General features: G+C 37.6%; 1 protein-coding gene across 1 annotated transcript; it reads right to left on the bottom strand.

Moving 5' to 3' along the window:
* Nucleotides 1–7964: 7964 nt before the first annotated feature.
* LOC107800510 (uncharacterized) lies at nt 7965–10081 on the bottom strand. The gene is made up of 2 exons (XM_016623695.2): nt 9359–10081; nt 7965–8307 (listed from the first exon to the last, which is right to left on the bottom strand). The coding sequence occupies exons 1-2, from the start codon at nt 10019–10021 to the stop codon at nt 8134–8136; spliced, it is 837 nt and encodes a 278-aa protein (XP_016479181.2). The 5' UTR covers nt 10022–10081; the 3' UTR covers nt 7965–8133.
* Between the last annotated feature and the right edge of the window lie 6564 nt (nt 10082–16645).

Raw genomic sequence — 16645 nt, forward strand, 5'->3', positions numbered from 1 at the left:
GTCATATTGAGAATTATGTAATTGGCCCATAATGCAGTGAGTGCAAGTGTAAGTTTGATATACGAGAAATAGTGTTTCCCATTTCCTAGTGGTAAGAAATTAGTTACCTATGAACCAAGGTCCAGCATAAAGCAGTATTTTATAATTTTCAGGCTTTTGAGAAATTCTATTTTGTACGAAACTCAACAATTACGTGGCAGATAAAACTTGTGTGAGGTTCTATTCATATTCTGCCACGTAGATTTTGGGTCCCACTTTCCATAAAAGTTAACCTAACTCTCAACCCCTGCCTTATCACACACCACAATCTCCCTCTCTCTTACTAACTATTACTTCTTCTCTCCTCCTCCCGATTTTTACTGTACTTTCTTACTACTACTAAGGCATTTCTATGTGAAACCTTTCCCAGCACGATTCTTTCCGTCAATATTCAAATTAGTGTACATGGTTAGGGTTGGTTCGATTTTGATATCAAACTAACTATATCGATTTGAATTTATTTGGTTTTGTCGGATTTTTTGGATTTTTTGAATTTTTGTTACTTTAATATTATTTCAATCTTACTTTATTAAATTTTTGATAAGTAAATATATATTTAGTAAAAATATAAAAAATTGACAAGCATATTATCTATTAAAATATTCTTAAGAGAGAATTTATCAGTAACATATAATAGTTATTTTTTTAGTCGTCTGACAATAATATTTCGTTGATGTACACTTTCAAATCAGACCAAATAAGTGAAGGTGATGTTTAGCTTAAAGTATATATATTTCTATGTATATCGCCTCATATTTTACTTTTGTTTCATGAATTTGGGATGTTAAATGGTATAATTTATATTAATTAGAAGTGTTTTTACTTGTAGGAATGATTCGGCAGCAATTGGGGGAGAAACGCGCAAAATTTGAGCTAAAACGAACAAAACCAGGAAAATGCGCATTTGGGCGCCACAGGCAGCGCCTGGCGCCACTTGTGGCGCTGGAGACAGTACTGACAATTTGGGCAGTGCCTTGGTGGGCGCATGGCGCTAGCCAGGGCGCCAATGACGTGAATTTTCTCCAATTTCGCCCGGGACAAGGTTATTTCGGCCCTACACCTACCCAACACGTATAAAAGCAAGACTGAACCTATTTTTGGAGGGGGAGACGCCACTTTGAAGGGATCTAACACACTTTGAAGGAGAATTCATGTGGGGCAACATACACCACACTTGGAGGAGGCTTCTAACTAGTTTTTCTTCTCTTCTCTTCCTTTAATCTCATAGTTTATTTGTTCTAGAGTTTTGGGTGCTACATGAACGTTGTGATTTGAAGCTTGAATTGTTCTTATTATTTTATCATATTGGTTTATTTATTCAATCTTGCGCTTAATTATTTGATTGTTTGATCACCAATTGAATACTATCTACGAATCTAGGATTGAACTCGGGAGAGGGAATTCTAGATTGCATATAAGATTGAGTAGAGCAAGATCTTAACTCTTAGGGAGGGCGGATTTGCGGTTAGGATAGGAATATACCTAATCGCCTTGCTTGGTTACTATACAGAAATTATTAATGCATTCTTGTTAATTCTAATTCCATAGGAATATAGGCGTTAGATTAGCTTGAATAGGCGAGTTGTACTTCGGGAGAAGGCTACGAGCAATATTAACCCTGTCAACCAATAAACCAGATAAATTAAGTAGACGATTTAAGTGAAAAACTCAACGGGATTGTTAGCTAACCCATAGCTGTAGAATATTCGCTCACATTGAGTTCGTCTCTATAATTTTCCAACTTGTTTTTTTTTAATCTCTTAGTTTGTTACGTTAGATTAGTTTTAGCTAAATATTCATACGTTAGGATTCACTTGAATAGATTAATTATTTGGTTTAATTTAGTTGATAGTTAATCACAAGTCCTTGTGGCTACGATATCTGGACTTACAATCCTATATTACTTGTCGACCACGTATACTTGCGTGTGCGTTTGGGAGCAACAAATTTTTGACGACATTGCCGGGGACTTAGAAATTAACTATTCTACTAGATTAAATTTTTACTTTTTGCCTATTCAAGTTTTTATTTTATTTTTATTTTAACTTACTTTAATATTGTATTATCTTGGTTGACATGGCATCTTGGAACGATAATTGGTCAAATATTGGTTATTCTTATTATGGTGATCCTTGTCCATATTGTGGAGGACCACACTTAGGGAAAAAATGTGCATCTCAATCTGATGTGTGAAATTTTTGTAATGTGTGTGGTTGTCAAGGTGACCATTGGGATAGTTGTCCTAATTCTTATTATCCTTCTCAGAGTTCTTATTATAATATTTCTAATAATGTTTATGAGTTTGATAGGAACAATGAAGTGGAGGATATGGAAAGCATGGCTCGTATTATGGACATGATGAGGCAAATAGTCGAGCAACAAAGTCTTGATGCCTTAACGATCAAAAGACTCCATGCTAGAATGGATGAATTAATGGCCAATTTCCAAGAAGAACATCAATTCGACGGAGAGAGCGAGTTCCCACAAGAAGATGATTTTGAAGAAGCAGATAGAGTGAGCCAATCTAGGCTTGAGGAACAAGCTCAATTGATAAAATCTCATGAGTTTCTCCGTGATGGTTTTTCAAATATGACAGAACAGCTGATAGACGAAAGAACTGAGCTCAGGCAAGAAATAGACAAATTTGGCTTAGATACGCATGACCTGCATGATCAATTGAAAAAAAAGGTTGAGGCATCTGATGTCCTACAACCAATCCTTGTGGATACTGGTTAGCTTGAGGAGCAGAAAGAGGAACTTCAATTATTCGACCAAAATATTATTAATGATGCCAAGGTTGACGAATAGTGCAAAATTGAGGATGTAAAAAATAATGCAATTTTGGAGTTGGAGCGTATTAGACCTCATTCTAAACACTTTTCAACATTGTGTTTGGTTGGTGACATGGGAATTGATCCATTCGAGCATATGAAGGAGTCAATGGATGAGGAATAAAGTGCTTATATTCTGAAATTTGTGATGTCAAGGAGACAAAACGACATCCCCCACTTAAAATCCAAGAAGTGCAAGATGCGATACCTATTGCTTGGTTCATTTATTTTTATACCACCGCCCCAGGAACGTGATAGAAAAATTGATGCAAAATTGGGGGCGCAATTTATATCCTCAAAGTGGAAGGAAAAGTGGCGAAAGTGATAGCGTCGTGCCGCGACGTTAAATCAAGCGCTTGTTGGGAGGTAACCCAGCCTGTATTTTAATTTTAATTTTTTTATTTTTTATATAGTGTCAAGTTTCGTGTTGTTTTTGTTTTGCAGAGTAGGGGAGGTCTGAGTACGTGAAGTTGAAGCTGAGGAGCATGTTTGAGCTTAAGTGTGGGGTCGTCCCGACCCTTAAGATTGAGGATCATGTCCGAGCTAGGCCCGAGAGGGTCTCAGGGAGTATTTCTCACCTTTGTTATATTATTTTTCTCTATGATCATGCATCGAGGACTATGCATAAAATAAGTGTGGGGTGGGGAAACTACTTTCTGAAGTGTAATTGTATAAAACTATTTTTTTTTAGTTTTTCTTTTAGAACTCGTAGTAGACATAGTCTAGTTAAAAAAACGAAAATTGAAAAAAAAAAAAGAAGTTTAGAAAAGTTCAGATTTTTCCCGACGATGGATCTTTTTGACAATTTTCTTGAGGGATAAAGTCCGATTAAAAATACCAAAAAGATTTTTTTTGTTTTTAGGATAGTTAGGTAGTATCCCTTGATTTTTCTTTAGGCGCCGGTTCTTTTTCGAGGGTGTAGCTCGAACCGGGTACTTTATTTTTATTTTTGTTAGGAGTAATTTAGGAAGAAACTGAGTCGCTCTGAGATACTCATTGACATGGTTGATGCTGGCACATTAGGTTATGACATACATTCTGTTTTCCCGTTTATTTGGTTTGAATTGTGAAGCCTAAGTAAAGTAAATAACCTATTTTGTGACGCCTTTTCTCAGTTGTTTGACTTGTATGCCACATAGTGCAATATTGCTTAAATTTTTCAATTATGTGTGCTTGCTTGACTTGAGAGTTGAATAGAACCGTTTTGATTGGGTCATGTGCAACGTGTGTGTGAGGATTTGTGATTTTTTGTGCTATCCTGTGTAGTCTAGAACTTGCCCCGTGTGTTAATTGAAGCGAAATTGTAAGTTGTGCTAATCTAGGAGATAACGTAGGCATTTTCTTGCTTGATCATGGATGTGCTTGTCACATAGAAATAAAATTTTCTGTTGCTAGTCCCTTTGAGCCTATAGACCTTTCTTTTGGCACCTACATTACAAGTCATACTCCTATTTTGTTCTTAATTTGAGATAGAACCTTTACCTCTTAAGGCACTTAATCGCTAAAAAAAGTAAGGTTAGAGATTGGGGAGTAGCTTTTGACACTAAGGTTGAAATTAAAAGTCACTAGCCGATGAACTTTAATGTATGGAGTGTGTGAAGAAAAGAAAAAAAAAAGAAAGAAAAAGAAAAATTGCTAGAAAAGAGAAAAAAATATAATAGTTCAAATAATGGAAAAAATACACACCTCCAATTCTTAATGATTTGTGCTAGTGGAATTATAGAAGTTCTTAATTGAAAGGAGGGCTATAATGTATATGACAAGTGAATTGGTTGAGAAGAAAATGTGCTTGAATTGTGAATGTAGTGTATTAAAGTGCTTAGGAGGGTTAGTCAATATTTCTAAATGTACCATACCCGTTCTTTAGCCTATATTACACCTTAAAGTCCTAATTGATCATAGATTTGGCTAGCTTAAATTAGTAGAGATATACATTACAGGCAAACTTATGGTACGACCATAGGATGCATATGAACTCTTTGTGAGAGTGAGCGAATTTTGTTCAAATTGTGAGATGTCCTTAATCTATATTCAAAAGTATATTTGAATGTGTGGACTACTATATTCACTCTTTTGTTTATTGTTAAGGGCACATGATCTCATGAATGATTGGTAATGTTGAAAACTTTAGTGTTGAGTAAGTGCATGAATTGAGGGTGCTTAGTGGTTGCAAGTCGGCTTTTGAGGTTGGGTGGTGACAAATAGGTTGTTGGAATTGATTGAATTGAAATGTTATACTATATCATGCTTAAACGGGAAGAATGTGAAATTTTGTGTTTATTCTAGTGTGCCGGTATTGATCATAGTCAAGGGTATAGTGTGTGGTTAAAAGTTAAAGTGCTCCTCTATGATTGAGACTTGTATGTAGTTGAGGGTTTATTAGATAGTCCCATTGCTTGAGGACGAGCAAGAGCCTAAGTGTGGGGTGTTGATGTTAAGCTTAAAGTATATATATTTCTATATATATCGCCTCATATTTTACTTTTGTTTCATGAATTTGGGATGTTAAATGCTATGATTTATATTAATTTGAAGTGTTTTTACTTGTAGGAATGATTCGGGAGCAATTGGGGGCGAAACACGCAAGATTTGAGCTAAAATGAACAAAACCGGGAAAATGCGCATTTGGGCGACACAGGCAGCGCCTGGCGCCACCTATGGCGTTGGAGACAGTACTGACAATTTGGGTAGCGCCTTGGTGGGCGCCTGGCGCTAGCCAGGGTTCCAATGACGTGACTTTTCTCCAATTTCGCCCGGGACAAGGTTATTTTGGCCCTAGACCTACCCAACACGTATAAAAGCAAGACTAAGCCTATTTTTGGAGGAAGAGACGCCACTTTGAAGGGATCTAACATACTTTGAAGGAGAATTCACGTGGGGCAACATACACCACACTTGGAGGAGGCTTCTAACTAGTTTTTCTTCTCTTCTCTTCCTTTAATCTCATCGTTTATTTGTTCTAGAGTTTTGGGTGCTACATGAACGTTGTGGTTTGAAGCTTGAATTGTTCTTATTATTTTATCATATTGGTTTATTTATTCAATCTTGCGCTTAATTATTTGATTGTTTGATCACTAATTGAATACTATCTACGAATCTAGGATTGAACTCGGGAGAGGGAATTCTAGATTGCATATAAGATTGAGTAGAGCAAGATCTTAACTCTTAGGGAGGGCGGATTTGCGGTTAGGATAGGAATATACCTAATCGCCTTGCTTGGTTACTATACAGGAATTATTAATGCGTTCTTGTTAATTCTAATTCCATAGGAATATAGGCGTTAGATTAGCTTGAATAGGCGAGTTGTACTTCGGGAGAAGGCTACGAGCAATATTAACCCTGTCAACCAATAAACCAGATAAATTAAGTAGACGATTTAAGTGAAAAACTCAACGGGATTGTTAGCTAACCCATAGCTCTAGAATATTCACTCACATTGAATTCGTCTCTATAGTTTTCCAACTTGTTTTCTTTAATCTCTTAGTTTGTTATGTTAGATTAGTTTTAGCAAAATATTCATATGTTAGGATTCGCTTGAATAGATTAATTGTTTGGTTTAATTTAGTTGATAGTTAATCACAAGTCCCTATGAGTACGATATCTGGACTTACAATCCTATATTACTTGTCGACCACGTATACTTGCGTGTGCGTTTGAGAGCAACAGAAGGATATGCTTATGCAGTTGTGTTTATGAGTGGAGGACCCAGAATTTTGTGCAAGCGGGTTCAATCTTAAAAATGCATAAATTTAGTCGTAAAATAATAGTTGTTAAGTGGGTTTAAATAAAATATTTATACAAAATTTACGCAACTTTAATTGTAATTTATACATATACACAATATTATTTTTTGATGAAGCGGGTTCAACTACCGCCACTGATGTTTATGGCTGTTTTGGGTTGCTCGGTTTCATGGAAATAGTGCCAAAATATAGTAATTACTACTATATTTCAAGGTTAATGGTAGTTTTTTCCTTCTTCAAAGTAATTGATGGATTTGAATGCATTTGAAAAATGATGAAATTGCTTTTGAGAAAGAATGATAGATAAATAAAATAGTCTAAGGTGCTTAAAATAGGACGAGTTGGACAAAAAAGTTTTCGGGTGAATGAAAAATAGAGTAACTGGTAAGGAAGTAGCATAAATCGAGGAGGACAAAGAGTGTAACAAGGCAGGGGCTGAGAGCTAGGCCCATTTTTGCTGAAAGTGGGACCCAAATCTACTTGGCAGAATATGAATGGAATCTCACACAAGTTTTGTCTGCCACGTAATTGTTGAGTCTCGTACAAAATAAAATTTCCCGTTTATTGCATGGGCTTCCCATCTTCGGCGCTTGCTTCTTATCGCATGATTTGATGATAGAGAAAATGAGCCTCTATAGCCCCCAAAATGTTTTTGCCCTTTTGACACAAAATGTTCCTCCGGCCCAAACATATTATATTTAATAGTCCGAAATATTTATTTTATATATTTTATCTGATCGCCTACATACAGCATTAGGCCATCAATTTCATCCCCGGAGACACCAAAGTCAAAAGGAGTTGCCGGAGAATTGTCGGAGCAGCGACTCAACATAAAATCAAAGATGGAGGAACAGAGTTCAAACTCTAATTCCAAGTCTTTGGCTGAATAGCGGCGGCATCCGCTTGCCGACATAGGGGGGGAGTGCGTTAAGAGGTGGTTTCAAGACACTCTTAAGGAGGCTAAAGCTGGGGATACAGCTATGCAAGTGCTTGTGGGTCATATGTATAATTTGGTGGCTAGCCACTAGAATTACTTTTGGGCTATAAAATGTATACTGTAATTTTGGGCTACCGGGTGTTATAAGTTTAACCCGAGTGGCTATAAATGAATTTTGATCAAACTTTGATTAAGCTACCTCATTTAGCCTTTGATCTTGTTAATGACTCCAGCCAAATAACCATAGTTTTCCAAAACATGTAACAACCTCGATGAAACAAATCAATAAAAGAGCACCTTGCTTTGTGACTATAAATTTCAAACTTTAACGAATCAATTTAAATAAACCTTTTTTTTCAAACGCAAACTACTCATAGTAGCATAATATTAAGAGATTGTGGCATGTTCGTTGGGTGGATCACAACAAAATCAACCCGTCATAATATAATGAGGCAATATTAAAATTATCCAAGAACAAATGTACCAAAAACACCCTTTTAAATGTAAACCAAAATTGGAAATAACAGCATTGTTTAATCAAATGACCTAAAAAGAACAACTTTAGAACAAAACAAACTCATACTCAAGCCTGAACCGTCTCAGGTGCTGCCTCCTCAGTTGAGTGGACAATAACCTTACTGGCAGGCTTTGACAAGACATCAGCGTATTCTTGGAAAGGAGATTTAGTGAAGCGAGTCTCCTTCCAGAAGTCTGGAGTAAGGAAACCGTATGTCTTCATTAAACAATCGAAGGTTGCCTGCATAAAAGAAAAACATTGAGCACCAAAAGTTCAAACAAATGCAAAACCAAGTGATATGGGGAGAGAAAGCATAGGATGAACTAAGGAATTAAATACTCCATCCCATTTCACGGGAATGTGTTTGACCGAGTATGGAGTTCACAAAAGAAAGAAAGACTTCTGGGACTTGTGATTTTAAACATGATATAACATTTCCGTGGCTATAAAATCACATCATTAAGGATAAAATGAAAATTTTAAAGTTAAACAGTTTCAAATATAGAAAAGCGAAGAATGACTAGAAAGTGTCACATAAAATTGGACAGGAGGAGTACAGCAACTGAAGTTCTTCTCTAGAGCAGAGCAGTTAACAACCACGCATAAGTTTCAGTGTGTAAAGACAATCACAAGTACAAAAACTAGGACAGAAACTACAGATGGTAAACGCACTAGCTCAAAAGTTAAAGCATTCTTTTATTGTCCCGCCTCCCCCAAAGACAATTCTCAAATTCAATCAAGACATAAAGTGACATGTTAGGCATGTTGTGATTTTTCTCAAATATGTTTATTAAGCAATGCCATGTACTCCAACTCTCATAACAAAAAACTAACTACTTTCACACTTAACCTTAGCTTCGGAAATCCTAATGAATAATGAGTTCGACTTGGGCTAATTCATGAATTAAAAAAATTGAACCATTTTCTTGTATATAAAAACATGATTAATGAGCTCAACATTAGCATCAGAAATGGCATTTCCTTTGGTTTATAACATAATTAATCACATTTTCATTGGCTTATAACATACTAATCGTATTTCCATTGGTTTATAACATAATTAATCGCATTTCCATTGGTTTTATAACATGCATTTCTACCTATACTAACCTCACATTAGAATTAAGCAAGAATAGCAGGGGTGAATCCAGGATCCAGATTCGGAGGCCACAAGGACAATTATATAGATTTTCTAATTTATTCGCAAACATAGTCCAAGCCAAAGGCAATTGGTTGAATTGAACACACAACAAAAATCCAGAAAAGAAAGACTAAAATTAAAAAAACAAACCTTGACAAAGTTGCCGAGGGTTTTGGTGGATCCACGAGAAGAGGTAAAAACATCCTCAATACCAGCAAACTGCAACACTTTTTTAGGAACCCTAGCCGCCACAATACCAGCACCTCGTGGAGCAGGCACCATACGCACAGTCACAGACCCACATTTCCCTGTAACCTTACACGGCACGGTGTGCGGCTTTCCAATCTTGTTACCCCAATAACCTCTCCTCACAGGAATCACAGAAAGTTTAGCCAATATAATCGCGCCACGAATAGCAGTCGCCACTTCTTTCGAGCACTTCACGCCTAATCCCACGTGTCCATTTCCGTCACCTACAACAACGAAAGCCTTGAACCGGGTTCTCTGTCCGGCCCGGGTTTGTTTCTGAACCGGCATGATTTTCATCACTTCGTCCTTTAGAGATGGACCGATGAGGGTGTCTATGATTTGGTACTCCTTGATTGGTAGTGAATGAAGGTAGATTTGTTCTAATGAACGGATTTTGCTGTCCTTCACGAGTCTTCCGAGTTTGGTCACTGGGACCCATTTTTCTTCTTCGGTTTCACGGCGGGGACGGCGGGGACGGCGGCCCCCGCGGCCACGGCCACCGCGGTCTCCGCCTCTTCCGCCACGACCACCGAATCCACGGCCAAATCCTCCTCTCTCAGCCATGCTTCTTGCTGTTTAGCTCAGGGTTTGCTAAATGCTGGAGAGTGTAAAAGTGGGCGTGAGATGAAAAGAGAGGGGTTTATAAGTGCTAGGGTTTCGGAATTGGGCTTGGAACTATTGGATTCACATTGGTGATGATAAGGTCTGATAGGTAGTTAGGGGGAACTTTCAGCCCGACTTTCAATTAAGTGTGCAAATAGTGTTTTACGTAGGTTGGCCCAATTCATTATCATAATTAGTTAAGGAATTTTTATATTTCTATGCCATATAGGAAACTATATTACCCTCAATGTTTAAGGTTTGATATAATTATATTTAGTATACCTAATTATTAATTATATATTATTAGTGATTTTTAAGGGTATTAATTACAGTCCTAATTTAATGGTACCGTATTCCTTCTAATACCACTCCCCCCACGTTTTTCTCTCCAATTCTCACACCTTCACCCACGTTCCCCTCCCACACCCACGATTTCTGTATCAAAATTCCATTATTTCTTCCATAGCCAAGGCTTTGAATTCGAATTTAGGTTTTCAAAAGACATTGTTTGTTTGGATTGGATGTTGTTACAAAGAATTGACAATTCTCTCTACGTCTCTCTCTATCTCGCAATCCCAAATTTTAGTAATATAAGAGCAAAGGAAAAGAGAGTAACAATTTCACCATTGACAGCCATTAAAAAGCTTTGAAGCTTTGAATTCTAATTTGGGTTTTCAAAAATCATTATTTGTTTGGATTGGGTGTTGTTGTAAATAATTGGGAATATGGTTTGGAGTTTATATCTCAATTTTAAGGGATTTTGGTGAAGATTAGACTTGGTTTTGGCTGAATTTCAGATTAAAACTCGAAGAAGAAAAAGAAGAAGAAGAAGAAGAAGAAGAAGAAGAAGAAGAAGAAGAAGAAGAAGAAGAAGAAGAAGAAGAAGAAGAAGAAGAAGAAGAAGAAGAAGAAGACGACATGACATACATTATATTGTATAAATTGTAGATAAATTGTAAAAAAATAGTAGAAAAATTGTAGACTGTTGTTTATTTATTTTTGAGCTTTGTGTTTTTGTGTTAAAAGTTTTGATGAGAGCTTGTTATTCCACTTTGTCTATTTTGAAGCTAACTTGTGCAGAGGAGAAGATGTTTTTTAAGTTATATATATTGCTATACCTTTAAATTCAAGAAAGTATGGTTGTATTGTATTTAAAGAGGCGTGAATTTGTAGAATAGGTTGAATGTGAGGAATGAGTCAAATAAGACTCACAATGACTTGTTTTCTACATTTAATCTGCAACAAAACTACATATCATTTGAAAAATTAGTATGAAAATACAGAATTTCAATGTTTCTATAGATTATCTACAAAATTTTTTAGCAATATCTATCCCTTCATCATATTTTTTTGGATTCCATATTTAGCATAACAGTTTCGTAAGGAGTAACAAGAGCATGTAGGAGAATCACAGAAATTGTAGCATAATCGGGATTTTCGACATAATACAAATAATCTACAATTTATTGACAAAATAAATACAAACTGGGTACATTGAATTTTAATATCCCAATTCCCATTCAATTGTAGCATAATTGAGATTTTCGACATAATTACGTTTTTTGCAGAAAATTTGTAGAAGTTTAGTCGTTTTTGATTTGTGAAAACAGAAAACAAAGCATTTATAATCAGAATACAAATAATCTATAATTTATCTATAAAATAGCTACAAACTTGGTACATTGAATTTTAATATCTCAATTCCCATTCAATTGTAGCATAATTGGGATTTTTGACATAATTGCGTTTTTTCAGAAGATTTGTAGAAGTTTTAGTCGTTTTTTATTTGTGAAAAAAGAAAATAAAGCATCTACAATCAGAATACAAATAATCTACAATTTATCTACAAAATATCTACAAACTGGGTACATATTTGGACTCGACATGCTTCCCCTGAAATGTAATGTTTCACATTTTTTATATATATTTTTGTCCAAAACAGTACTAAATCATCCACTTAAATACAATTTTTGTAAAATGTTGTTCAACTTTCATACAATAGGTAAATGTATGTTATGTCTTCTTCTTCTTCTTCTTCTTCTTCTTCTTCTTCTTCTTCTTCTTCTTCTTCTTCTTCTTCTTCTTCTTCTTCTTCTTCTTCTTCTTCTTCTTCGAGTTTTAATCTGAAAGTCAGTCAAAACCAAGTCTAATCTTCACCAAAACCCCTCAAAATTGAGATATAAACTCCAAACCATATTCCCAATTATTTTTAATAACACCCAATACAAAAAAATAATGAATTTTGAAAATCCAAATTTGAATTCAAAGCTTCAAAGCTTTTTAATGGCTGTCAATGGTGGAATTGCTGCTCTCTTCTGCAAAAAACGCAATTATGAATGTGCTTGATTATGTTGAAATACGCAAATCTTCTGCAAATTCACATAAAACAGAGTGTATACAAATCTTCTGCGTTATTCGACATAATTGCGTTATTCGAAAAATTCGCATAAAATAGAGTGTATCACGCAGATTCGCATACAGAGTGTATCGCAAAAACAAAGTATGGAAAATTTGAAACGAAGTCGCCGATAATTATGAATGTGCGTGATTTGCGTTGTGGAAGATCTGGAAGAATATTTAATTCCCCAATTTTAGCGTGCCTAAATAAGGAATCCTACAACTACAATGATTCCTTATTTAATACATTGTTTATATTTTATAGAAATACTATTAGCATGAAGGGTAATATGCAAACTATGAACATATTTGGTAATATAGTTTCCTATATGGTATAGGAACGAAAATTTCCCATTAGTTAAGCCCAATTTCATTTCCTCTTTTCTATGAAAGGATCCAAACTTCGTTCTCCTTTGATGGGTCCTTTTAACATCTTGATATATTATTGATCTATACCTTAAAAAAGTTTGCGTACAAAAAAGGAATTTGTATTTTTATATTACATCTGTTTGTTTATTTTTGCGGGATAACTTTGATTCAATGCCTGTCGAAGGGTAAGGCAGCCCAAACAGTCGCTTTAGCCCCCAAAATTTGGAGGTCCCATTTTTCATTGGTAGTTGTTTACCCTAAAAACGGATAACAATTGAATTTATACTGTGGTTTTAAGGACACGTGATTTCACTTGGCACAAATTGAGAGAAAATGTAAATAGATATTGAAATTCAAAAAGAATAAAGCAAACCAAATGAGATGTCTAGATTTGATCCTCGAGCTGGGTCGCCCTCGAATCAAACAAGTATTTTACTGAAAAATATGAAGATAACAACAAAGTATTGAGAGCTTAAGAAGATAGTGTATTGCTTTATGTGACGTGAATATGATGGTTCTTTACAAATGATCAGCCCCATTTATATAGTAGGTGAGTCCTACTCTCGATACAATTCTAAACATAGTAAGAAATCCCATGATTGGCTAATTAATCTGTCTCTTCTTGATACGTGCCGAGATTTAGGTCGTTATCCTCGCCCGATTGCGGATATTTTGTCTTCCCGTTACTCGACCCAGTAAGCTATCCTCGATCTCCATCTTTCTCAGTCCCGATCTTGGTCGATCTCAATCTTGATCAGTCTCGGTTTTGGTCGATCTCGATTTTGATCGGTCTTGATCTTAATCGGTCTCAGGGTCTCGAGCTTGACAACCTAACTCTACACCATAGTTTGATATAAATCGAAGCCGATCCTTGACTAATCATGCTTCAGCCCCGATCACTCGCACAAAAAGGGCAAACTCGATTTTGACCGTATATAGATAGTCCCCTCGTTTTTTGGATAGTAATGACAAGAAACGATTTGAGCCCTCGATCTTCACCATGTCGTAAGAAACTGAGGTGACCGAAACATCTCATCGGTACAGTTTCCCAGACATTTAATGCGTTCCAATTGACAGTCGGCCACTACTGGATTTGAACCGTCATCTTAAACCTATAAATGTATCTTTCTTCTTTTGCCAAAACTTTACTTGCAAATCTTCTTTGCTTTCACCCTCGAAATCCTTTGCTTTTCTCAAAGCTTTGCATCTTCAGATCTCTGGTGTTTCTTTGCCGGTTTCATCATAAAATACTAAGTGTTTCTTCCTAGTTTCTATTCTTCTTCACTTACAAAAGTAAAAATGGCTAAAACTTGAAAACCGTTCCACAAAAGAAAATCACTTCTTCATCAAGGACCGCCAGTGACAGAGCCGTGGTGGAACCTCCCCTAGAGGACTTCACTCCGACAAAGTGTCCTGCTGCTGCTGATTTTAAGGTAGAGAATACATCCTCGGTACTGGGTTGAGGTGAACCGATGTCGGGGTACATATGCACAATTACCAACGATCTCCTTGACCAAGTTAAAGAGGACTGCAACTGGGTTGACAATGACGTGGTGGTGCCCTCGCCTGAGGAATCAATCACTACCCATGTGGAAGGGTTTCTAAGTGTTTATACTTACCATTTCACATTGGGTCCTTTAGACCCCATCATCATTGACTTCTTCAAGAGGTACGATGTGACCCTTGGCCAGATCCATCTATCATTCTGGAGGATCGTGATCCTCCTTCGATTTTTTGTAAACAAGATCGAGGGACATCCTTTTACCCTCGATCACCTTATGCGTCTCTACAGTCCCCGACTTTATCGAGTAGGATTGATCAAGTTTTACCACCAAGCCCCCAAACCCCCTTTCTCGAGCGTAGATGAGACTAGAGACTGAGATTGGATGGGCTGATTTGTCTAAATAAGGACTTCAGACCTAATCCCTACCGAAGACATGTCATTTCCTAAAAAATGAAATATGAATCGTAAGTATTGCTTTGCCTTGAGTATCTAACTTTGTCGTTTTACTTCTCATCTTCTTTTCTCATCTATGTTTTTTGTGTTGTAGTTGTGGCTTATGTGCCGGAAGTAATCCCCGATCTTAGGCAATGGTTCGAGGGCTTAGCGTCGCAGAAGACTTACTTTGAGCATGCCTGGACAGAGTTGCCAAAGGGTCAATGGGAGGCCCGTAACCATGGTAATTTTATGTCTTAGAACGGTCATCGTTCAAGCCTTGTATCGAGCTTACTTGTCTTTTTGATTGTAGGACTTGGGAAGGATGTCGCAATGAGGCCCCCATCTGCTAAAGAAGAGGCACTCCCTTCTTCATCTGCCCCGATGCAAGCCAAAAAGAAAAAAAAGAAAAGGGGCTCAATCGATGAGGCCCCATAAGCCTAAGGGGGATACCGGTGCCATGCATCCGGACTCGATCCATCAACTAATAGATGGGTCTGAAGAGGAAGAAGATTCCAGTCTGATAGCCCGTGAGCAGGATGGTGTTTCGGTTCAAAAGTCCCCCAAACTAGAAGAGGTTGACAAAGGGGCTTCAGTCAAAATTTTGGAGTCAGAAAAGGTCGAGGCCATCCCGTCCATAACTGAGACGATCGAGGAGGGAAATAGAGGCAAGGATTCTCGAACAACTGAAGATGTCCCGATGGACGATCTCGGAGTGGTTGATATCTCCGAGTCCCCTCAATTTTTGGATTCCACGATCCGAGAAGCTACTAACTTGGTAGATGGCCCTGGCGAGGGTCTTCGGGGTCTAGTTGACATCCACACTTTCCTAGATGGGGTGAAATTTGAAGCTTCGGGTGATAACACCGGTTTTGGTGACTTACCGATGCCAAAGAAAACACCGTCATCGGATGTCGCTGGATCTTCATCAAGCCCGAAATTAGTGGACCGGTTGTCGGCCCCCGGTGCTAACCCCAATCATAAGCACACCGTAGTGCTTACTGTCCCAGAGGACGCTCAGGTCTTCTTTCCACCCTTGAGGATTGCTAGCTACTTGAGATGTTTGGTGAGCAAAGAGGACCAAGACGCGATGGGCACGGCGGGGGTCGATTATTTGTTCAACGAGTCTCAGCATGCCCTGAATCGAGTGAGTTCGAGGGCTATTCCATTATCTTTTTTAAAACTTTGAATTGTAGATAATTCTAACATTTTCTTCCTTACTTGCAGGCTTCGGTGTTGCATCACGAGGCCTTCCTTCGAATCCAAGAGGAGCGCAAGGCTGAGATTCAGAGCCTTACTGAGAAAAGCGATACCTACAAGCTCCTCAGCGAGAGGCTTCAGGAAGACTTGGTGACGTCTTGAGATGAACATGTTGAGATGGACGAGCAGGCATTTAGAGTGCTTCATAATAGTGAAGACTTAACGATCCGATTCTGCAGGTTCGATAGAGGCTTGAACAGATCAAAGACCTTCAAAGACAATCAGACGAAATATGAGCTGAAGCTGAAAAGTTCAAGGGGTGTATGGACATCTTAGCTTCAAAAAAGGAGGTTGTCCAAGCAGAACTGGAGTTGGCCGAATCTCAGCTTCAGGCTTCAAGGGAGAAGGTATCGGTACAAGCAAAGAAAATTGAGGAGCTTCAGTCCAATTTAGCCAATTTGGCCAAAGAGCTCGAGGTGGCCAAATCTGAGGTGGCCGTGGCCAACATTAAGGCCTAGGCTAATGCGACCCAATGCAAGGTCGATGTCGAAGCCACCCTAAGGCAAGTCGAGAGAATGGTGGATCATGCGAGGTGGAAAGCTCGAAGGGAGGCCCTCTTGGGGACCCATGCTCAAAGCTTCGATATATTTGCTGAAATCGAGATTACCAGGGTAGAGGAAACA

The sequence above is a fragment of the Nicotiana tabacum genome, chromosome 8, assembly GCF_000715075.1.
Source record: "Nicotiana tabacum cultivar K326 chromosome 8, ASM71507v2, whole genome shotgun sequence".
Lineage (NCBI taxonomy): Eukaryota > Viridiplantae > Streptophyta > Magnoliopsida > Solanales > Solanaceae > Nicotiana > Nicotiana tabacum.

Bases quoted from the DNA above. Each gene is read 5' to 3' on its own strand.
- LOC107800510 (XM_016623695.2), bottom strand. From the start codon at position 10,021: ATGGCTGAGAGAGGAGGATTTGGCCGTGGATTCGGTGGTCGTGGCGGA. The intron at 8,308-9,358 runs GTTTGTTTTTTT...TCTTTTATGCAG, and splicing joins CCCTCGGCAACTTTGTCAAG to GCAACCTTCGATTGTTTAAT.